The 22,705-nt window shown below is 42.6% G+C and overlaps 1 protein-coding gene across 3 annotated transcripts in view; it reads left to right on the top strand.

Annotated features, from left to right (window-relative positions):
* The window catches only part of TMC6 (transmembrane channel like 6), a 45,638-nt gene extending 24,445 nt beyond the window's left edge, over nucleotides 1–21,193 (top strand). For all 3 annotated transcript variants that reach the window (XM_089538535.1, XM_089538544.1, XM_089538524.1), the window contains 10 exons: nucleotides 35–207; nucleotides 2,185–2,266; nucleotides 4,964–5,061; nucleotides 5,803–5,898; nucleotides 7,795–7,870; nucleotides 8,371–8,504; nucleotides 9,925–10,101; nucleotides 18,233–18,311; nucleotides 18,721–18,801; nucleotides 20,317–21,193. In XM_089538535.1, coding sequence (XP_089394661.1) covers nucleotides 35–207; nucleotides 2,185–2,266; nucleotides 4,964–5,061; nucleotides 5,803–5,898; nucleotides 7,795–7,870; nucleotides 8,371–8,504; nucleotides 9,925–10,101; nucleotides 18,233–18,311; nucleotides 18,721–18,777 — 972 coding nt within the window. In that variant the 3' untranslated portion in view covers nucleotides 18,778–18,801; nucleotides 20,317–21,193. The remainder of the gene's footprint in view (nucleotides 1–34; nucleotides 208–2,184; nucleotides 2,267–4,963; nucleotides 5,062–5,802; nucleotides 5,899–7,794; nucleotides 7,871–8,370; nucleotides 8,505–9,924; nucleotides 10,102–18,232; nucleotides 18,312–18,720; nucleotides 18,802–20,316) is intronic.
* The last annotated feature ends 1,512 nt before the right edge of the window (nucleotides 21,194–22,705 follow it).

Below are 22,705 nucleotides of genomic sequence, written 5' to 3'. Positions count from 1 at the left end.
AGCAGCCCAAAGAGCACTTTTTTCTCCTCCTCAGATTCACCAGGAGAAGCTTTCAACAAGCAGTCGTGCTGGCAAAGAAGCCCTACTCCTGGCCCTACCACTGCTGGTTTCTTTGATTAACTTGTTGGTCCCCTATATGTACAACCTCCTGGCTGCATGGGAGAAGCAGGAGTCTCCAGTCCTAGAGGTGTATGTTGCTATTTGCAGGTAACCCAAAGCCTGGGAGTTGAAATGGGGTCTGTGGGGGGAGGACTGTGTTGCTGCTTCTGCCCTTCCTAGGCTTTATGTGCTGGGTGTTGGCAGCAGAAGCCCAAGTACTCGACTTGGCTCTCTGGTTTGAATAGGCTGGTGGATCTTTTCCCTTCCTCTTTACTTTTACTGACAAATCCCTTTTCCAAGATAAGCTCAGTGCCTCTTCTGTTAGAAAGGTCCATCGCAGCTTGTGTTTACCTTTTTGTTTGTGGCAGTTTATGACATTCCTGCTGTACCCAGAAAGGGATTTGAGGAACAGTTACTGCTGGGGACCTGGATGTTATCATCAGGGATCAAGGCAGCTGCTGTATGGTGGAGCCATCCCATTTCTGGGTCTTGCAGAAAACAGGCAGGAAATAATAATACTGTGTAGATAAGCTTCTGTTTGCAGAGGATTTCTGTGGTTTGGAATGAGGAAGCCAATTAAGGATCACAAGTGGGTTCACAAGGTCAGTGCTTCATGCCCATCTTGCCTAGGACAGACAGCAAAAAGGACTGATAAACTTCTGTATTCAATAAATGATTTATTGCCCAGCTGACTCTTGATGTCTTTCATACACTCAGGTGTATTGTTATTAGCAACATTCCAATTCTTACTGGTTTTCTGTGTGTGATTGCGAAGCTGATGATTCAGTCAGTAGCTAAACAGCATATTGATTGGGTTGACTGTTCATAGAAAATGACAATCTTAGGGCTTGCTTGCTTTCTATCTATTGAGCTGGTGACTTTTACTACTTTGGACTTGACAAATAATTACTTTGGAGAAATCAAGCTGGAATATTACTCTTATTTCTCAATGGCACATATTTGATCCATCTGGTATCCTCTGCTTACTGCATCTCTCAGTCTAAGAGAGTTCATAGCTTTGGTTCCATTGTTACATTTTTACTTCTCTGGCTTTCAGAAACCAAAAAAGCTACCTTCTCCAACCCTGTGTTGGGAAGGAGAACCATTCACTTTCCCCTCTCACACTAATCATCAGTTTGGACAATACAGAATACAGTGTGACACAAGAAAGGGCAGAAAAGTACTTGTAGAGTGGAACTGGTGGGGTTAGAATGTTATACTCAGATTTGGGAGATACATACAAATTTGAGTCCCCACTGAGTGATGAATTTCACTGGTTGATCTTGGGCCTCTCACTATCTCTCTGTGTTCTTGTGAGGATAACATGATGAGGGAAAAGATTGATTTGTCGAAAGAAAAGATAGAAATGTAACTATTGTGTGTGGATGAGCCTTCAAGTCACCTGTTGACTTATGGCGACCCTGTGAATTTCATAGGATTTTCTTTGGCAAGGAGCACTCCCAGGTGGTTTTGCCAGTTCCTTTCTCTGTAATATAGCCTACAGCACCTGGTATTTCTTGGTGATCTCCCATCCAAGTACTAATCAGTGCTGAGCCTATTTAGCTTCCAAGATCAGGTGGGATCTGGTGCTTTTAGGGTATTTAAGTACAGCAGTATGACTATGTAAAATATATAAGATGGTTTGCAGCACTGAGCCCTACAGGTTTCCCAGTTCATAACACAGAGAGCCTTCCTTTCTCTTTTACAGTTCTGCAGGGACAAAAAGGGATACGGGAGAGCTTGTCCTGCTCCTAATAATAAGAGAAAGGGGTTTTGTATGATGAAATTGAGTTCACCAGTCACCTTGACTTGAAAATTGTTTCTTTCTTCTGTTGTATTCCTTCAAGTCATTTCCAACTTATGGCGACCCTAAGGCAAACCTATCACAGGGGTTTCATGGCATGTTTCTTCAGAGGGGGGGGTTGCCATTGCCATTGTCATCCTTTGAAGTTGAGAGAATGTGACTTGCCCAAGGTCACCCAGTGGGTTTCCATGGTTAAGGGGGATTTGAATCCTGGTTTCCAGGATTCCATAATCCAAAGCTCAAATCACTACATCATGCTGGCTCTTTTCTTTCTTTTACAGGAACTTAATTCTGAAGATGGTTATTCTAGGCCTGCTGTGTTATCACTGGCTGAGTCGGAAAGTGACATCTTCAAAGATTCAGGTCAGTGGGTATTTGTAACAACTAAGCCTGGTGCTGCTGGTACAGATCCAGCAATGAGAACTAGGTCTTCCTGACTTTATCCAATTAAACAATAGGCCAGGCACAAAAAGCAAAAGAGCTCCCCCAGCCCAATCAGATCTGCATGGGCTACTGTGGGCATGCAAATAGCATCACCCAAGATTGCTCATGGCTGCCAGCTGTAATAAGAGAAAAGGAACTTTTAGAAAGGGAAAAGGGCATTGCAGTGAACAGCATTTCTTGTCATTAAAGCCTGCTTCTGCTGAAGATCTGTATTCAAACCATTGCAGAGGAAGTGCTAAACTAAACAATGTGATATATCTGTGGAACAAAAGGATAGTTTCTCATTCTTTAATTTACAGTTAGTTAGTTTCTCATTCTGTGTAAATTTACAGCGCTTTATAAATAAAGGTTAATAATAATAATAATAATAATAATAATAATAATAATAATAATAATTTAGGGCTGGTCAGTATTCTTGAGTCAGTCAAATGCAACCCTCCCCTTCAAAAGCAAGAGGTGGAATCTTCTCATTGGCCCCATTCCCATTGGGCATATAAAGCGGTGTATATTGCTGCAAGTCTGGATCGGATCAAGTTTCTGAGTCATATTCTAATCAGGTTCATTGTTCTCATTACAAAAGGTAGTAAGCGGACTTGGTTTTTCTTGACCCATGTTCTCGTTCCCATTGATATTTCTCTGTTGTATTTTGACGCGGGTTTCTTTTTGTTCCATGTTCCCATTGCCTTTCTGGAACCATTTTTTTAAAGCTATCAATCAAGCGCTTAGCTGATTAGTAATAATAATAATAATAATAATAATAATAATAGTTATATACTCTCCTCCTCCTCCAAAAAAAAAAAAAACAGTTTAACTTTCTTCTTTCTTTTTTTAAAAAAAGTTTTACACACCTCTGGGGGAAAGGCTATGCGAACAGGGGGAAATGGCGCCAGGAATGCCAGGAAAGAGAACAAAGTGGGTGACACCCCCGGGACAGCCTCTTAAACATTACTCCTCCCCCGATTCGGACACCCTTGTCATTCCCATTAATTTTCCGCGGATCCGACATGGCAGCTGCAAAAAAAAAACAAAAAAAAAACCTCTGGAAAAGTGGTGTCAGGATAACCCGGGTTATCCACCACTGATTCAGGTTTTCACTGGAGAAATCGATCAAAGTTGGATCGAAATGGGAATGATTTTCCTTAAACAAGGATTGAACGGGAGTTCAAATGGGAACGATGTTCCTGTAATCCAATTCTTGATTCGATTTATAGCCCAGTGGGAATGGGGCCATTCTGTCAAGTGGAAAGACCTCTCGGATCAATAAAGCTCTTTCTGCTGAGCTGGGATTGACTCGACACAGGCTTTTATGTTAGTGATTTTAAAAGCAACAGCATCCTTCCCACGAGAAACCAATTGGGGGAGAGCTCTAGAACAGAGGGAGAATGTATGGAGAGATGATGTTAGCACTTCCCATCAGTCTAAGCTCAACCATTAGTGAAGAATCTTGCGATCTTGAAGTTCAGCAACACATTTGGGTGGCGGGGGGGGGGGGGCGGCGGCGGCACATGCCCTCCCTCCTGCTCTTGAGGGAGGGTCCCAGCCCTTTCTGTGTCAGCAGGTATAACTTTACATTACTGGTTATACATACATCCTGTTGTGTTTTGATGCTGCATCCCTGATGCTACTTGAACATACAGGAGAGAAGCATCAAAACACACCCCTAGCAATACACCTAAGATCCCTTTATATATATTTATAAAATGGAAACATGCAGCTAAATGTCTCGGAGGTCCAAAGTGGCTCCCAAGGGCTTCCTATTATGATCCCATGCTTCCCCCTGCACACTTCTACCTGCATTATAATAAGCTCTTTGTCCACTTTCTCCAGAGTACTGGGAGAGGGCTCTTTAGCTCATTTATTTTCAGTAGAAACAGAAGTGAAAACTCTACCAGAGTTCTGCTCTTACCCAGCTCTCCAGCACACTTTTCTTACATTTAGTCCAAGAGGACCCAGGCCAAAGAATAATTATAACTTTAGATGCTAGATTCATTGCCACTCACCCTTGAACAGGAGAGATTGAACAGGCTTTTGCCTATGGTCTCCCTTCATGGCAATTGGGAGAAAGCTGACCCTTCAAACTTTGCTCAATTCAAAGCATGGATGCTGCTGTCACAATTTAACGGCTACTATTTAGGTTATAAAGAATGTGCAGTTGTATCACAAAAAGCTCAGTGAGATATCTCATTTGAGTATTGCTAGCTTCATATAGCTGTGGGTTGTTGCAAAGAACTGATACCAAGTAAGCCAAAAGTCTGAACACTATGTTGTTATTATTTAATAAATAACTAATAACATTCTTTCAGCAATGTTTTTCAATACATTGCATATAGCTCAAGGCAATGGAATACTTCCTTTTTTTCCTCTCACAATAACAACTTTCTGAAGTGGGACAGGTTGAGGGTGTATGACTTACCCAAAGTCCCTGTCAGAGAGTTTGATGACTCAAGGGAGGCTTAAACCCAGATCTCCCAAGTCCTTGTCCAACATTCTCACCACTCCATGCCCACATTTGGTGCCCATTTGCCTGTTGTGAGGAAAGGGCTCTGTGGGTGTGGAAAGTGAAGAGGCTCTTTCTTCTGCCTGTTCTGATGAAGGGGGTGCTTTATCTTTTCACAGTGCTGGGAGACATTTGTAGGGCAGGAGCTGTACCGCTTGGTGGTGATGGATTTCATTTTCACCCTTCTGGACACCTTCTTTGGAGAGCTGATGTGGAGGTAATGTTCAGGAAACCGTTCCAAAATTTAACTTCATTTATCCGAGGTTATTGAAGTCTCTACACAGTGCCACTTTGGGCAGAAAAAATGAACTTGTAGCCCAAAATCTGAGGACTAGTAAGATTGGTAAGATTTTCCCACAACCACATAATATACATTACATGCAGAATTAATATACTGTATAGAGAGATCTTGTAGCACTTTGAGACAAACTGAAATAAAGAGGTTAGTAGCATGAGCTTTCGTAATCTTCAGTATACTTCCTCAGATGCATATAAAGGAGACTGTAGCCTGTGAAAGCTGCTGCTGCCAACTTCTTTCTTTCAGATAGTCTCAAAGGTGCTATAAGATCTCTCTACATACTGATTCTAACACAGGTATATCTTTGAATGCAGAATTAATGAAGCACATCATCTTTTGCATATGGCCATTTAGGACTCTTGGATGATGATGGGTCAGTTAGCTGTTGACTACCAGATATGGAGATTGTACCACTGTGCTGCAATCCTAAAACTGGATATGTTGGTAGACAAGCCCTCTGGCAATAGGATGACTTTCTCAGAGATGCTGAATAAAAAGGAATGGGAATGAAAAGGCATCAGTGGAAAAGCATCTATGTATTGAACCTCTGTCAAAAGGAGAGCTTCTTAATTGATTAGTTGCAGTGGGTCGGTGAAAATTTGATTGTTGACAGTCCTGTTTACAGGTCAGTCTCTGTCTGTCTGTCTTTCTGCTCTTCAGAGTGATTTTAGAGAAGAAGCTGCAGAGTAAACGAAAACCTGAATTTGACATTGCTAGAAATGTACTGGAATTGATTTATGGACAAACCCTGACCTGGTGAGAAATGTTCAGTCCCATCCTCTGCTAAGTCTCAACCCCTGTCTTTTTCCATCTGTGTAGTTAATTTGTAGTTAGAAACACTAAACTGCTTTTAGAGAAGGCTAAGGATGTTTAGTATATATTATTGTATTTATTCTAAATGTGTGTATCTCCTATCATATAAAGATTTCAAGGTGGCTTTTGAGACAAATTAACATAAGATTTTGCCTCATCTGGAGTCAAGCTACTGGTCCAACTAGCTCACTGTTGTCTCCTACATTGACAGGCAGAGGTCTCTCCCAGCTCCAACTGGAATAAGTGAGCTTGAGACATTTTGTATATAATGCATGTGCAGTACCACTGAACTGCAACTCTTATATTTCTACAAAGACCTGTGGCTTTGATCACCTCTTGGATGTGGCTGAACTAGAACTCCCACTAGGCCTATCCATTTTCTAGGCAGACAAGGATTGATGGGAGTTGACGTCTGACAGCATCCCCACCCCTGCCTTCCAGAGAGCAATACTACTCAAATATCTAGAACTAAACAGCTCTGATTTAGCCACTTTGGAATTGGATTGCTTTACAGTCCCTTCACTACCACAGAACATAGGGTACTGCTTGAGTTCTTCCTACAGCCTTTAAGTAGATCTTTCAATAGTGCCCTGCACTTCCCCTACCTGAGACTTTAACTGAAAGAAATCTGCTAATTATGCACAGAGAGGGCATTTTCTGATATATTAATTACCCAGTCTGTGAAAGACTTTAAAGGACCTTGAATTGAACCTTGGGACTGATTTGAGTGCTGGACTGTGACTCTGGCATGAAACCCTCTGGGTGATCTTGGGCAAATCACACTCTCTCAGCCTCGGGATGGGAATGACAAACCTCTGAACAACTCTTGTCAAGAATACCCCATTATAGATTTGCCTTAGGGTTGCCGTAAACAAGAAATGACTTGAAGGCACACAACAACAACAACAACAACAGAGCAGAAACTTGTGCAGTTGCTGTAATAGGTCCTCTTTTCATGCCACTGAAGAGGCAAGATGTAACATTCTGCTTTATCTGCTATTTTCAAGCTATCTCCAAGGAGAGTCATAAGTAGTTAACTCCTTGTGGTTACAGAAACGTAAATGATAGCAGAAAGTTCCAAGCTTTCTAGGAAGGGGAAACAGATGGTATATCAGCTGGCTGTGTATTGGTTAAAAGAGAGAAGCTACCTGTGTAAAATTTCAGAATGATTTATGCCTGTTCTGGTTTTTTCCTCCAAAGCTTTTGGTGCATAGCTTAGAACACAGTCCATAGCACTGCCTATAACACCCAGCTACACTAGATTGCCCAGACCAATAGGTTACACATATATCTTCATCTGTGATAATTTCAACTGGTGAGGATAATCTATAAGTAGAGTTGTGCATTCACAAAGTACAATACAAATATAGAGTCAAATATGGAATTCAAAATTGAACAAGACTTTTTTTCCTGACAGGTTTTAAAATCAGTTTTATTCTACAGTGCAATAGATAGATGCCTGAAAATATTTGGTTAAGAGTCCAGTGGAAGCTAAAAAATTAACAAGTGTATGTTCTAAGCTGCTCGAGTGGTCAATGAGTATATTCTCAGTTTTGTGTTTTATTTTGTTTTTCTTTTAGACTATCAGATTGTTGTGCTAAATACATGTAGATAGCGTAAGCACTCAGTGTCAACACAGCTATTCTGTCACTGGACCCTGCACCTCACCCCATCTCTGTTCCTGTCATTTCTTCTGTCCTCCTCCATCCGTCCCTCCCTCCCTCCCCTTTCCAAAGCATTTCAGGTTCTTCAAAAACTAGAACCTGGCAGTCTTTCTCAAGCTGAGGAAAGGACAGCTTAATTTATCTAATAATAGCCATCTCTCTTTTCTTTTTCTAGGCTGGGGGTCTTCTTTGCCCCACTCCTCCCCGCTGTTCAAATCATCAAGTTGCTGCTCTTGTTTTATATTAAGAAGGTAATGCCTTTTCCACTGCAGCCAAGCAGCCTATGTGAGCAGAAGGAAGGATTATAGAAATGACTAGTATGTTGTGAGACCAAGGAATCAGGGTAGGAAAAAAATATGTTGAACAGGAAGAAGAATACCTTAGGATCTTCCTAGAAGATAATTAAAGGAAGTAAAAATCCATCAGAAGTCCTTGGCAGCTTTGTGTATGCTGAGGAGAGCTTTTGTAGTAAAACCTTGTTGTTGTTGTTGTTGTTGTTTTAATGAAAAGCAACCTCGATGAGCTGCACTTCTGAGCAGAGATGCAATGACAAAGAGAAGAGGCGCTTAACCTGTACTGGTGAATTTCCCCATCCAGAATCACCACAAGGTTGTTTTAACTAATGCAGTGGTCTAGGTGTGTGTTACTCTTTAACAGGTATGCAGAGCAGCCAAGTATGGTGTCTGTGTGACCAATGGTAATTTCATTTAGAGGTGATCTAATTCCAGTGTTCCATATTCTTCCCTCCTAGGCCAGCTTGATGAGAAATTGTCAGTCTCCTAGTAAACCCTGGCGTGCATCTCACATGAACACCATCTTTATCACCTTGTTGTGCTTCCCTTCGTTCCTGGGTGCCTCCATATTCCTCTCCTACACCATATGGGCGTGAGTAGATTTTCAGTGCAAATGTCACCTGCCGCATCTGCCTTCTAGTCATAATGTGTTACTGGTTTTGTGATCACTGAAACCCTCTTTTGTAAAACTATCCTACAAATTTATTTTATTTTGGACCTTTCCCTTCCTTTTTACTGTATAGTGGGGTGGAGAACCAAACAAGCATGTTGAGTAGTAAAGGACCATGGGTTCTGTAGGCCAAAACCTCTGGTGGGCCAGAGGTTTCCCACCTCTGCTGCAAAGCTGCCAAAAAAGGCACCATTACCAGTCTGAATTGTCTCTCCTTTAGCAGAACTTGAAACTGTTTGAGGTTGTGGCCTGCTATTAGGTCAATAATGTCTGAATCAAACCTCTGCTATGGTGAGCTGGCATCCCTGTATGTTTATTCATTTGACATCCCGCTTTTCTCCCAGCCCAAGATTCAAGGTGGCATGCCAGACTATCATAGTATGCTTTTTAACACGGCATTTCTTGTTCCCTTGAAGAATGTGTCATAAAGCCTTCCTTGCTTTACAAGGAATACTTTCAATCCCTCATCCCATACCTTTCTGTATTTAAAGGTCTTTACCTCTTTTCCAATGGCCCATAGTGACATGCATGGCATGCTTTCTCTATTGCTAAATTAATTCCACCATCACTTGTTGTTGCTTCCCTTCAAGTCATTTCTGACTTATGGCAACCCTAAGACTACTCTATCAGTTTACCTATTTGATGGTTGGAAAACTTTTATTTTTTATATATACTGAACAAAATGTCAAAAGTCCTTTATTTTGGGCTGTGGGCCCTTCATAAAAATAGAAAATCATAATTTATTAATGTGGAATTGATTTTACAGTGAAATATATGGCTAGGTTAACTGAAATCTGTGTTTTCATTAGGTATTTAGGTAGAACATAAACTTGTTAATAGCCATTTCCTGATTGTCAACCCTGTATGCCATGGATTTCATTGTTCTTTTTTTTTTACTACTTTAAGAACTTGGCAACACTGGTTAATATACAAGTAGAATCTTCAACAAAATGCTATAGCATGGAGTTATCCTGTTCACTGTATCAGTGAATCAACCATGCCCTCCCCTAGGATACTCCATTACATTCATTCTACCACCTAGTTTTCTGTTTTTCTCCCAACAAAAGTCAATCTGCATTTTCTGACTACAGAGTATTTTCAGACCCCGTATGGCTATTGGAAGGGGTCCCCTTCATTTTCCTCTCTGTATTAATCTTTGGATTCCATCCAGGTCTGATGACGCTTCTCTCTTATGTGTGGGTGCTACTGCTTTTTGTGCATAAGCAATAGTACCATGATTTTGGTAAATAGCAGGGATAATGATGTGTTTATTAACTGTGCCAAGTAGAATAGCACTTCTCTTGGCTAGTCCTTTGATCTCATCTGGTCTTTGTCTTTCCAGAGTGAAACCTTCAGAGATGTGTGGACCTTTTCAAACATTTGAGACCATCTATGATTCTGGGAAAACATGGGTAGTGGAGTTGGAGCAATCCAACCCAAATCTCACCTGGTTTACTTGGATTCATCAGCATCTGATTCAAAATAGCTTTTTCCTGTTTTTAATCTCTGGCATTTTGCTGTAAGTTGAAAGAATTCCATTATTTGTTTACATCTAAAAAGTCATAGACAGTGTTCTTATCACAGTGTAGAATGTAGAGAGTAGTTTGGCAGTTACAGTGGGACTTCCGTATCCACAGACTTGCCATTCGCGGATTTAAGCATCTGCAAATGGCAAGCTGTCCATTGTCCCCAATGGCGTTGTGTGCACATGGTTCCACTGCCATTAGAGACAGCCCCTGTTGTCCCCAGTAGTGGTGCATGCACGCGACCACACCGCCATTAGAAACAACAGGACTTCAGGTAAACCCTTTCCCATTGTCTCTAATAGTGGTTCAGCTGCATCCATGCGCCGCCACTGGGGACAATTGGGGCTGTCCCTAATGGTGGTGTGGTTACGTGCAGGTGCCACCATTGGGAACAATGGGACTTGAGGTCCCACAAATTTTGGTATCTGCAGGGGGAGTCCGGACTAAAACAGCCTTCGTACGGTCTTCAATCATCTGGGCTTCTGGAGAGATTTCAGGTTTGAATTTTTTCTAGAACTTTATTTGTCTTTTTAGCCATCTACAGTATACTTCTCTAGCACCACATCTCAAATGCGTTGATTTTGTTTCTATCAGTTTCCCAGCAGACAAGGTCCCAGCATCCTGTATTCTGGGTTAAGCTCCTCCTATTTGCTCCTGTAGGCAGGGACAATAAACAAAAGACCGGCCCCTATATAAGGAGGAGCTAACCCCCCTGGGCCTCAATCTTGTTCCTGCCTAAGCTCCTAGCAGGATGTGTCTCTTCAAGCCAGCGAAGTTTTTCCTTTCTCCGAAAGTGGTTTGAGAGTTTTCTTGGCCTTCCCTTCTTCTCCTCTCTCCTGCCTTTCCCCCCTTCCTTGGTGGTGGCTATGGCAGAGGACCCCAAGAGCACTGGCTAAGGGTCATCCTTAGCTTAGGCTTCCCTAGCTCAGAGTCTGCCGGCTCAACAGAGGGAGCTGGCTTTAGAGGGAGACCCATTGGGATGTGTTTGCTGTTGCTCTGCAGCTTCTTCACTACAGCCATTCCAGTCCTTCTCTTTGTTTCTCTTGCTGCCTTGGAAGCATGAAGAAAGACTTAATATGGCAAGTGCTCCCAGGATTGGAGAAAGGTCTTGGCTTTGCCAATGACTCTCCCTCTCCTCCAAAGCTGCCCCCCTTTCATGGTGGGAGCACAGGAGATTTCTGCAAACAGCATTGCAGCACATGGGAGGCTTGGGAACAGATGGTGAGGGGTTTCCCCTCCATGTCTCTGTTTCTCCACATCACCTCTGCCCAGCCTGTTTAAGGCCAGGGATCAGTGAGGAAACTGGCCAGAAGTCATGGAAACTTCCCTTCTCAGCTTCTCTGCTCAGCCCATTTGGGCCAGAGTTCAGAGGACAGGCCAGCCAAAAGCCATGGCAAAGGATTTCTCTGCATCACCTCTGCCCAGCCTGAAACGGCCAAGGTCAGAGAGCAAGCCAGCCAGAAGACACAGGAGAAGAGGTGAGTACCAGGGGCCCTCTCTCTCTAGCAAGCAAGGAACCGTTGCCAGATCTAATGCCCTCGCTCAGGGCAGTCATTGCCATGAGGCCTCTGCCATGGCCATTGCAGGCACTATGCCTGGCATAAGGTTTGGGACTCTGCCAGGAGGACAGATGGGGGCATAAACCCTTGGTCTCCCCCTTCCTTCTCATCTCTGGCTCCAATGGCACCCAGGACCCCAACAGGTGTGGGGGGATCCTTTTGCAGACTGGGAAACACATGGTGGTGTTGCCAGGGCTCCTGCACATTCCTTTTGAATTCTTATAATGAGATGGTGTGTAAGGAGGCAGAGGACTCCTCCTCTATGTTGTACAGCCGCATGGCTGTAAAGGAAGCTGGACTTGGCCCAGCAGGAGCTGAAGCTTCCAACTCTAAAATGGTCTTTTTTGGCTGCCACAGAGCATCCCACAAAAAAGCACAAAGTGGCTTCATGTCCTCCCCAGAGAGAGCATGGCCTCTGCCACCCACTTTTAAACAGAGGCTGGAGGGCCATCTATTGGGTATGCTTTGATTGAGAGTTCCTGCATGGCAGAATGGGGTTGGACTGGATGGCCCTTGGGGTCTCTTCCAACCCAAGGATTCTATGAGAGAGCACATGGATACAAATCCTCCTGTGTTCTCTCCCCAAAAATTACAACAACAAAAAGGAGGAAACCACTTGTGGATATCATGGGTGGAGAGTTCCCTTCACCCCAACTGTGTTTGGCTGCCCTAAATTATGGCACTCTTGAGAGAACAGCTTGAGCGCTTGGCCTCTCCTTTCCATCAGAGATTATCCTTTCTCTGGACACAGACATACCTCTGGTAAATGTAGAGCCATGTCCCACAGCAGCCTCTCTGCTCTTCCCAGCTACCTATGCAAGAGGGAAGGGAGTTGAGGACCAAGCTAGCTTCTATCATGCAGCCAGGTTACTATAAAGCCTGCCTGAGATAATAAGGGCTAAGCTTGTAAACCCCAGCTTGAAGTTGGGGCTGTCTCAAACATAAATAAAACAAAGTGTCCTATGAGTATCAGGGCTACACTACAGGCCATATGCAGCTATCTACCCATGGTTACAAATGGTCTTCAGTCACTGCTAACTTAAGAGCAGTTTCCTCAGTGCTTGGAAGAAGCTACTGCCCAGGCAGCCTCCCTTGATGGGGCAAATAAAGGAGGGGAGAGCCCCCACAGCAACAGGTCTGAGGGCTCAGATTTACAAGAGATACTGGTTAACTTTTTCTGGTGTTCATTTTATTACTGTTAGCCCATGAGGTTTGAGTTGTGCTGTTTCTGCTCACCCCCCTCTCTTTTTTCCAGGCCAGAGAAGATGCCTGGAAACTAATTCAACAAGGGAAGGGGCTAGCCATAAGCCAACATGATGACTTTTCTTCCTTCCTCATGGGCCTCCATCCCTGTCTCCATTAGGACCAGAGCCTTTTTGCCTTAGCTGGAACAGCCTAAGACATAAGATGGTTCTACCTCCATTGTGCAAAATGTTATCAGCCATAGCACTTCTCATTAAGAGCATAAGCTTTAACAATACAGATTCATTTAAATGCTAATAAACAGGGTGACTCAAACAAGGAGAAGGCCTCTGGTCACTCAGCAGACCTCTAATGCTTACACGCATTGAGAATCTTTGGTAAAAACATCTTATATGAGGTGATAGTTATATTGGATTAAGGCAGTGATGGCGAACCTATGGCACGCGTGCCAGAGGTGGCACTCAGAGCCCTCTCTGTGGGCACATGTACCATCATCCCAGTACAGAGTTTGCTAGAGTTTGTTACTGGAAAGCCAGAGGGACATGGCACTTTGCAATAAATAAGTGGGTTTTGAGTTGCAGTTTGGGCACTTGGCCTCTAAAAGGTTCACCATCACTGGATTTAAGGTGACCAACCAAGCTCTACTTTAGTGGCAAAAGGGTTATGTTCCTGTTATAAAACACAGGGAACCTCAGTCAGCTAGCCTCAGGAGAGGTAGCTCTCCTCTCCTTCCCTTTTTTCATAGGAGAGATGTCTGCTAAAGGGAAGAAACTAAAAAAAAAAATACAGTTTCTTCCATGAGATGGTTCTCACAATACAGGGGGCTAAGAAAAATCCTTATCAAAAACAAACAGACAAACAGCCTCCTCTCCATGGGGGGGGGAACCCCCCTTCCTCCATGAGTGTTTTAAAACAATATAATCAGGTTTTTCTGCTAAGGGGTTGCTTCAAATCCCATTCAGACATCCTACAGAGCCCTGAGGAATCTACCACAAAGATCACAATTACCTCTTACCTTGTCTAGATAGTAACATTTTAAATAAGAATGCCTGCTGATGGGCTTGCCAGTCAACTGCTCCCTGCCCTGGATAGGCCTATTGTAACAAGTTCTATCATGCATATGATGAGTTGGGCTCAAGGTCATGAAGATTCATGCTGCCAATCTCTTTTAGTGGTCTCAGGGTGCTACAAGATTCCTTTGCATACTGTTGGGCATGCTTTGATTGTGATTTCCTGCATGGCAGGGGGTTGGACTTCATGGCCCTTGTGGTCTCATCCAGCTCCATGATTCTATGATTTTATTGTTATAAGGTTAGCTGCTGTGTGGGTGAGTGTCTTATCCCTGACTGGGTTTTCAAGGTCTGGTCCAAACAATGCCATTGTCCACTGCCTTCTGAGGCTGAGAAAATGGACTTCCTAGTGCCTATGCCTTGTTTTCTGCTAGCACATGTGCTCAGATTTAATATACCATAGACTTACACCAGCCACCTATATGCCCACAGCTTGTGTGTGTGTGTGTGTGTGTGTGTATTCCAAAAAACAAAAAAGCAAAAAACAGAAACAGAAAAACAACAACACCAAACTGTGATTTTACTATTTTATATAGGAGATTCCATTTTACTATGCCATTATATTTTATGTGACTTGAGCGTCCATGGATTTGGTATCCATGCAAAGTCCTGAATCCAACTCCAGTACATATCGAGGGCCCACTATACTATTTAAAATTTAGGTTTGTTTTCCTTTGACAGATCCTTTTTGTGGAGAAAATCCTCTCATCGAAATTAGATACCAGAGGGCTATCCTTGCCAAGCCCTCTGTTCCCATTTCATGACTCCTTAATCAGCAGTTCATTCAGCCGGGAGACCCCTCAGCCTTCATACATTTCCATCTTGGGACGTGAACACGGTCTTAAAGGCGCTGACGGTTGGGCCAATCAAGTCCCTTCGGGAGGCCTCCCGCAAACACCTCTCCCTCAAGGTCATCTTCCTCACGGCCATTACCTCCGCCAGACGGGTGTCAGAGCTGGGGCCCTGTCAGTATGTAAAGACTTGTGTATTTTTAGGCCAGTCTCAATGTGCCTTCATCCAGACCCTACCTTCACGCCTAAGGTCAACTCAGCCTTTCAGGTATCGCAAGACATTCTCCTGCCTTCATTCTGCCCCGATCCTAAGAAGGACTTGGAAAAGACCTGGCACACATTGGATGTGCGCAGAGCCCTCAAAATCTACATCAAGAGGACTTCAACCTTCAGGCCATCCAAGGCGTTGTTCATTTCCTTTCTCCCGGGCTCTTTGGGGTGCAAGGTATCTGCCTCGACTCTGAGTAGGTGGATCAGGTCTAGTATTCAAGAGAGCTACCGAACTCTTGATCTCACTCCACCCGAGGGGGTGATGGCGCACTCAACCAGGAGTGCATTGACCTCTGCGGCCCTGGCCACTAGTGCCTCCCTGTCAGACATTTGCAGGGCGACCACATGGAAGTTGCCTTCGACCTTCATAAGACATTACAAACCGGACGTGTCTCAGTCTGCAGAGGCGTCATTTGTAAGGAGGGTCCTCCAACAGATTGTGTCGGGGGCCACAGTCTCCTAGCAGCACTTCCCTCCCAGTTCGAGAGGGCTTTTGTAAATCCCAGAATACAGGAGGTTAGGACCCTGTCTGCTGGGAAAACGAACGTTGGTACTTACCCGTTCATTTCCAGAAGAAGAGGGTCCTAGCATCCTGCCCACCCGGGTGCTGCCTGAGGCCTCTGACCCTGTCTACCTGTTGGTGGACCTGCCTTGTTCTTCTTGTTGTTGCTAGATTGGTTTTTCTGAGTTCTTGTTTGTTCTTGGACTAGTTTTTTCTAAGGTGTTCTAGTTAACCCTTAGCTGATGTTACTAAAGTTCAGTTCCTTGATTTACCTTACTAGTTGCTTGGCTTGTTATTGACTGAGGCCCAGGGGGGTTAGCTCATCCCTATACAGGGGCCGGTCTTTTGTTTGTTGTCCATGATGTTTATCACACTATACTCTTAAAGTGCTACTATTCCACTTTGACTCCTGTAGCTGCCTCCTGTTGCATTCTGGTATTGGCAGTTTTAAGGAGGGGTATTTAGAATTCTCAGGCAGAGAAGTTCTCTGCCTGAGAATTCTAAATACCCCTTTTTAAAACTGCCAATCCCAGAATGCAACAGGAGGCAGCTACAGGAGTCAAAGTGGAATAGTAGCACTTTAAGAGTATAGTGTGATAAACATCCCTGCCTACAGGAGCAAATATGAGGAGCTTAACCCAGAATACAGGATGCTAGGACCCTCGTCTGCTGGAAATGAACGTAAGTACCAACGTTCATTTTTCTTCACTGTCTAGCTATCACATTTGTACATGGTGATGTGAAACACAGTGGTTTAGACAATCTTTACTTTAGTATTTAATGTTATATCTTTACACTTCAGCATTGTGTCTAGTTCTTCCATAGCTGTCCTTCCCAGTCCTAGTGTTCTTTTCAATTCATAACTACAATTTAAATTCTAATCAATGATTGATCCAAATTATAGGAAATCTTTAATTATTTCAATTTCCTCATTGTCCATACTGTATTTATGTCAGTCCTCTGTGGTCATTATTTTTCTTTTCTTAATGTTGAGCAGTAAGCACTGCTTTGCACTTTATTCTTTGTCTGCCTTTAGTAATTGTTCCAAGTCTTAGTTATTTTCTGCTAGTAGTATGGTGTCGTCTACATATTTTAGACTGTTGATATTGCTTCCTCTGATCTTCACTCCTCCTTCCTCTGAATTTAAGCCTGCTATGCATATGACATTTTTTGCATACAAGCTGTATAAATAGGGTGATAGAATGCAGCCTTGCCTTTGGCTACTGTTCCAGTTGGAGACAATTCTGTTTCTCAATATTTTTCTAATGGTAGCCTTTCTGATGGCACACCTCATTCGATGGTACAATCAAATTTACTAGTTCTTTAAAAGCAACCCATAGTTTTTCATGATCTGTGCAGTCAAAGACTTTGCTGTAGTCTAGACAGTACAGTCAGCCCTCCTTATCCACAGATTTTTTATCCATGGATTCAAGCATCCACGGCTTGAAAATATTCCAAAAAAGTATAAATTCCTAATAGTAAACCTTAATTTCCCATTTTGTATAAAGGACACCATTTTGCTCTGCCATTATATTTAATGGGACTTGAGCATCCACGAATTTTGTTATCCACGGGGGATCCTGGAACCAAACCCCAGTGGATAACAAAGACCCACAGTATATGCTGATTTTCTTCTGGAATTCGCTGGTGTATGCCATTATCCAGCATATGTGATCCCTAGAGCCTCTTCCTTTCCTGAACCCAGTGGTCCCTAGACCAGTGGGTCCCTAGAACCTCATCCTTTTCTTGCACTTCTGGCATTTCTTGTCCCATATATGGAAGGAGCCTTTGCTACATAATTTTGAGTGTGATTTTGCTTGTGTGGGAAATTAATGCAATAATCCTGTAGTTACTGCAATCTTTTGTGTCTCCTTTTTAGGGGATAGGGATGTATATTGATCATTTCCAATCTGTAGGTCATTGTTTGGTTTTTGGTGGCAGATTTTAATTAGATAAGAATTTGCTAAAAACAAGTTTTTCTTACTGACACAGGAAGTATTGCCAGTAAATAGAAGATAAGTGCATACTTTAAGCTTTTCGCCTGTACAGTTAATGCCAAAGGTCAAGAACAGAGTAGATCTTGATCTACTGATAGGAATGGTTTGCAATAGCACAGCAAGTGTTTCCAACTTTCACACAACAAAAATTCAGAAAAAAAATCCTTGCCATACCCCTCCTATATTGGAATGCTCAAGGTTTGAGGGGAACAAGGCATGATTGATCTCTGAGTGAACTCATATTCTTAGTGCTGTAAACCAACCAAATATTTGCTCAGGGTGTTGTACAATTCCTTTCCCACCTTCCTCATCCACTATTTTGTACTTGGTTTGGGCTGGTGGATCCTGGGAGTTCTTGAAAACCTAAGTAGATCCTGCAAACCCAAAGTCTGCTCAGTGCCACCTAGGCTGTTCTAAAAATCCATATTTGGTTCTTCTCATCATAGTGTAGCTTTATGTCCAGTTATACAAGCTTATGTGAATAGCCTTCATGTAGCTCACAGTGGCTGAGAATCTGAAATACTAATCCAAATGAGTATTTTAGGTGTACTCAGTATCTGGGGAACACTGCCTTCCTGTGTTCTCTGTGTGAGAATTCAGATTGAAACATTATTTCTGTTGGTGATCCATTCAGCCTTTTTGATGTGCACATTGGGTTTTTGTTTTTTTTTGAGCATGTGTCGCTCAACTCCTCAACATAATCTTTATATTCTACACCCTTATGATCTGCAGAGCTGTGATCTACCTCAACATTCAAGTAGTGAAGGGTCAACGTAGAATCATCACTCTCCTGAAGGAGCAGATTGCCAACGTGAGTGCTAAATGCAAAACAGGGCCAGTCTGTCACTGAGAACTACAGAACATCAAGCTCTCAAACCTTGGGTTTTATTGGAACAAAAGTAAATGGCTGCAGTCCAACAACTGCACATAGCAGAAATACTGCAGCAGGGATGCACTTGGTGGTACCTTCCACTACAGGTACAAGGCACTTTCCATGTTGGATTTGTGCAGTGTTTAAATCCTCTTGGCGCAGATTCTGCCAGCTGTAGTTGTGAGGCATTTCAGTAACAGTAAAAAACAAACAAATACCTCTTGCACTGATGCTTTCAACAACAGATTAAAAATCAAGTGAATGTAGATTATATGAATTTCACCCTTATGGTCTATCCCTAACATCACTAGCACTTTCCTGTTACTCATCTTAAATATCTCTGTTCCAGGAAGGAGAAGACAAGATGTTTCTCATTCAGAAACTTCATACTATATATGGGAAGTGAGAGAGCCCTGCAGCAGAAGATAAGGTAAGGCCTTGGAGCTCTACAATGAAGAGTTACATGAAAAGATTGCAGCTCAGAGAAGGAGAGGCTGTGGAGAATACATGGCATTCTATCATATGCCTTACTGTATGGGCAAAAGGAGGCTTGGGATGTGTTAATTCACTGCCTATCAGTGAATTAACACTCCCTAAGTGGTTTACAGTATGTAGGCTAATTGTCCCCAACAAGCTGGGTATTCATTTTACTGATCCATGAAAGGATTGAAGGCTGAATGGACCCTGGAGCCCTGGCTGGGATTGAACCCACAATGTTGTGGCTGTGAGTGGCTGCATTTAACCATGGCACCACCAAGGTTTCTACCTCACCATCAGTTTTCACTGGTAGCCATGCTGAGTGGGTCTGATGGGAACTAGAGTTTAACAACACCTGTAAGGCTTCCAGTTCCCCAGTCTTGAACAAAAGCCTTAGCACTGAGTCCATGATTCCTGTGTCTCTCTCTAACTGTGTTGTTAAATCCTGAGAGCCTGACTGCTTCCATGGCAAGGAGGAGCATTTCAGTGATGACACAGTGATGAGCCTTTCAGACACCAGTTCTTTCTTCTCCTGCTCCTTCTTTCCAATGAAGAAAATACTAACAGTAGCTAAAGGCTCCCCAAGGCGGTTGAGTAAGTAACAGGGAGTCTCCTTCACTTCACTCTGAGAATTCTAAGATAAGAAGCAAACTTCACTGTGAGTCATGTTGTTGCAAGTGTCCCTATTTTTTCCAGTGCATGAGCACATCTGCACAGACACATAGAAAGGAAAGGAATTCCACTTTTTATGTCAAAGTTGTCTGCTAAAAATATTCTTGATGCAAGTTGTATATCTGAAGAGAGAGTAAACTGAACATGATGTTAACAGATTTGCAGGTTAGAATCTGACTGCTGACAAATTTCTGTGAAGTAAGGTGAAGGAGTGACAGCTGCACTATAGACAAGTGGGTGGGTTGCTGAACCTTTCCTGGCAAAGTATCCCGTCGGTATTATTTCCTCTTGACAAGGTTCTGAGACTGGAAGCAGCCCCAGAAAAGAAGTGGCTGTGAAAAAGGTACTGTAATTTGGGGAAGAACAGGAAGGAAAAGAGTTCAGCATCTCTGCTCTACCCCTGTATCATTGCCAACTTGCCTAAAAGGACTTTGGCTCAAAAGCACAAACCTCACAATAACAGGATGATGCCACTGTTACATCTTATTTACCCTACATAATATAAAATTTTAGTTCTTGTGTTCCCAGAACAGGATAACAGAACACAGGATTCACTAATTCTTTCTAGCACACTCTTGAGACTAAATTTTACAAACAAGAATAACGGTGGAGGGTGTTTCATTCACATCCATTATGGAATGAGGAATATGAACGAAACAATAGAGAGGGTTGGGAAAACCTAGGTTCTTGGCACAGAATAATGAATGTGAACCATTATCCAGACAGCAAAGAAAAATACTTCTGTAATAGTTCTGTAATAAAAATGACAACTCAGATTTTTCTTTCAATCTAATAGTTTATATTTGGAGGGTGAATCCTTATTCTCTGCTCAAGAAGATTCTTTGGAGATGGAGAATATATGTGGGACTTGCTAGGCCTGCTCTGAGGAACAGCCCCATGCTTCTGAAAACATCAGCTTCCATAGTAGGCTGATTTAGAAGATTACACAGGATTGTCATCTGCTTTCAATGCAAGAGCATTTGCTTTTAAACATTCAAGAGCAATTTCAGCTTCCATGGACAAACAAGTGAACATTTTCCTTGCGCTGGAGTAAAAGATCCTAAACTGCTTGAAAGTTATGGTGAGTGGGTTCTTAAAAAGAGAATAACCAAACCAGTGGAACTTTTAAGAGGCAAAATGGCCCGTGGGCTTCCTATAGTGGACTTATGGAGTCATGGGAATACAATGTGAAAATTGGAAAAGGCTTGCTCAAGCACCCATCAAAGAAATCATGATTTGACGCTATTAAAGCACTCTTCCGGAAACTTCTCAACTATATATTTTTCCCATTTCATTTTCTCCTTTGCTGGTAATGTGATGTATCATGACTAAGCAGTGATACATGTTGATTTGGTTTGTGACGTTCTTGTGAAGAACACCACAATCAAGTCAGTTACATGGATGTATCTGCATTTTACCTCATAGCTGTGAACAGGACTGTTCTTCAACACTGAGCACCATTTCACATATAGAGAATGGCTTAACCCCTTCCTACCTTATGTTTTCTTACATGTTGAGTCAAGGCCAGCTACTCTTTACTGTGGGGCTGGGGTTATGAATTACAGAATTTCAAATATGTACCTTCTCTCTCACTAGCCATCACACCAATTTCCATGGAGCATATAAAACCCAGTATTTTGTTTTTAAAATACAAGATGTGTGGCTTAAGATTACTGGATGTTGCTCTCTCCTATCATCTTTTGTGTACTTAGGTTTGCATGGGCTCATGTAACTCTGTGGTGATGGACTTGTTCCCTGTGTGGTCAGAGATAATTCTTCTTAGCATTTTACCTGTTTGGATTTGAACCTTGGCAAACCTCAGTTAAGCCCTGATGTTATCCAGTGTCAGAACATAGTACACTTCTACATTCCTGTCTCAATGAGTGCCTTGCCTCAGCATCACTGTCGTTTTGTGCCTTCAAGTTGGTTCTCCCTTATGGCAACTCTAAGGTGAACCTATCATGGGATTTTCTGGGGTTGAGAGTGTGTGACTTACCCAAGGTCACCCAGTAGGTTTCCAGGGCTGAGTGTAGAATCAAACCTGGTCTCCAGAGCCATAGTCCAGTGCTCAAACCACAACATCACAGTATTTGCAAGTCAAATTTATTATGCTCCAGGATAATGTTATTTAAGATGACTCCATGGTAAAATTCAGAGTGCTGTGCCATTTACATAGATCACTGTCCGTCATGCAAAATGAGCTTGTTGAAAGGTAGTGCAGTCAGTGTACCTCTTTCCACATAATCCAGACTCAGCATTGGCTGAATCAACTTGGATTTTGACATAAGAGCTACTTTTCCTGGTGTAAAAAGGTCTTTCTAGTCCAGGATTCTAACTCACATATGGACAGCTAGATTTTTATTTATTTCAAATATATATGCTTCCTACTTGGTTTTAAAGGTCTCTAGGAAGCTCTGGTGGCTTTGGCAAGCTCATAAATAGAACATGATAATGAAAGCTATTGTCAGCTGGTTAGCTGCCAGATCTGGTAGTCAGACATGTTCTGCCTCAAAACATGAAGGTGTCAATCGGCTATTATGTCCTCTAATCAATTTCCAAAGCCATCTGAGCTAGTAATAATTACACTTTGTGGTAAATGAATTCTGCAGCTTTAATTATGTGCTTGTGAAAAAGTACTTAATTTGTTTAACTGTTAGTCCCCAGAAATCCCTCTTGCAGGTCCAGTGCACATGCAGAAGCTTTGTGCTACTCTGATTTCTATATTGCTGTCTTGCATTTTTAAATGTCTGACCATTAATACCCCCCCCCCTCAAAATATGAAATAAGACCAGTAGAATGGAATAGAAAAGCCTGTCTTTCTTGCTACCTTTTATTAGTGGGTGAATATTCTGCAGCTCAGTAACAGATATGCTAAAATCTTGGATTTCTCTCTTTATTCTAATGAGCATTCCTGTTTTTTGCCCCAGAAGTGTGAAGAGAGGAAAAGCTGCACTGAAACAAACTCTGTGCCTAAGACATTTGCAGAGGAGGATATCTCATGCTTCCAGTTAGAAGCCAGTGTGAAACTATCCCATCTGTTTCTACTCTAATAGATTAGTCAGTTTTCTAAAAGATGTTATAGAAAAAACAAGGAAGGACTACAGTGAGGGGCATGCAAAATTCAATGAATAAGGAAGGGTGATGGTGTCTGCGTTGTTTAAGTCTAGGTATTGGAAGTCTATGTG

Source organism: Sceloporus occidentalis, unplaced genomic scaffold, assembly GCF_023333645.1.
Source record: "Sceloporus occidentalis isolate IW3139 unplaced genomic scaffold, rSceOcc1.0.p SCAF_1, whole genome shotgun sequence".
NCBI classification, from domain to species: Eukaryota; Metazoa; Chordata; class Lepidosauria; order Squamata; family Phrynosomatidae; genus Sceloporus; species Sceloporus occidentalis.
Note: the sequence above shows the minus strand (reverse complement) of the source record. Positions and strands in the feature narration are given on the sequence as shown.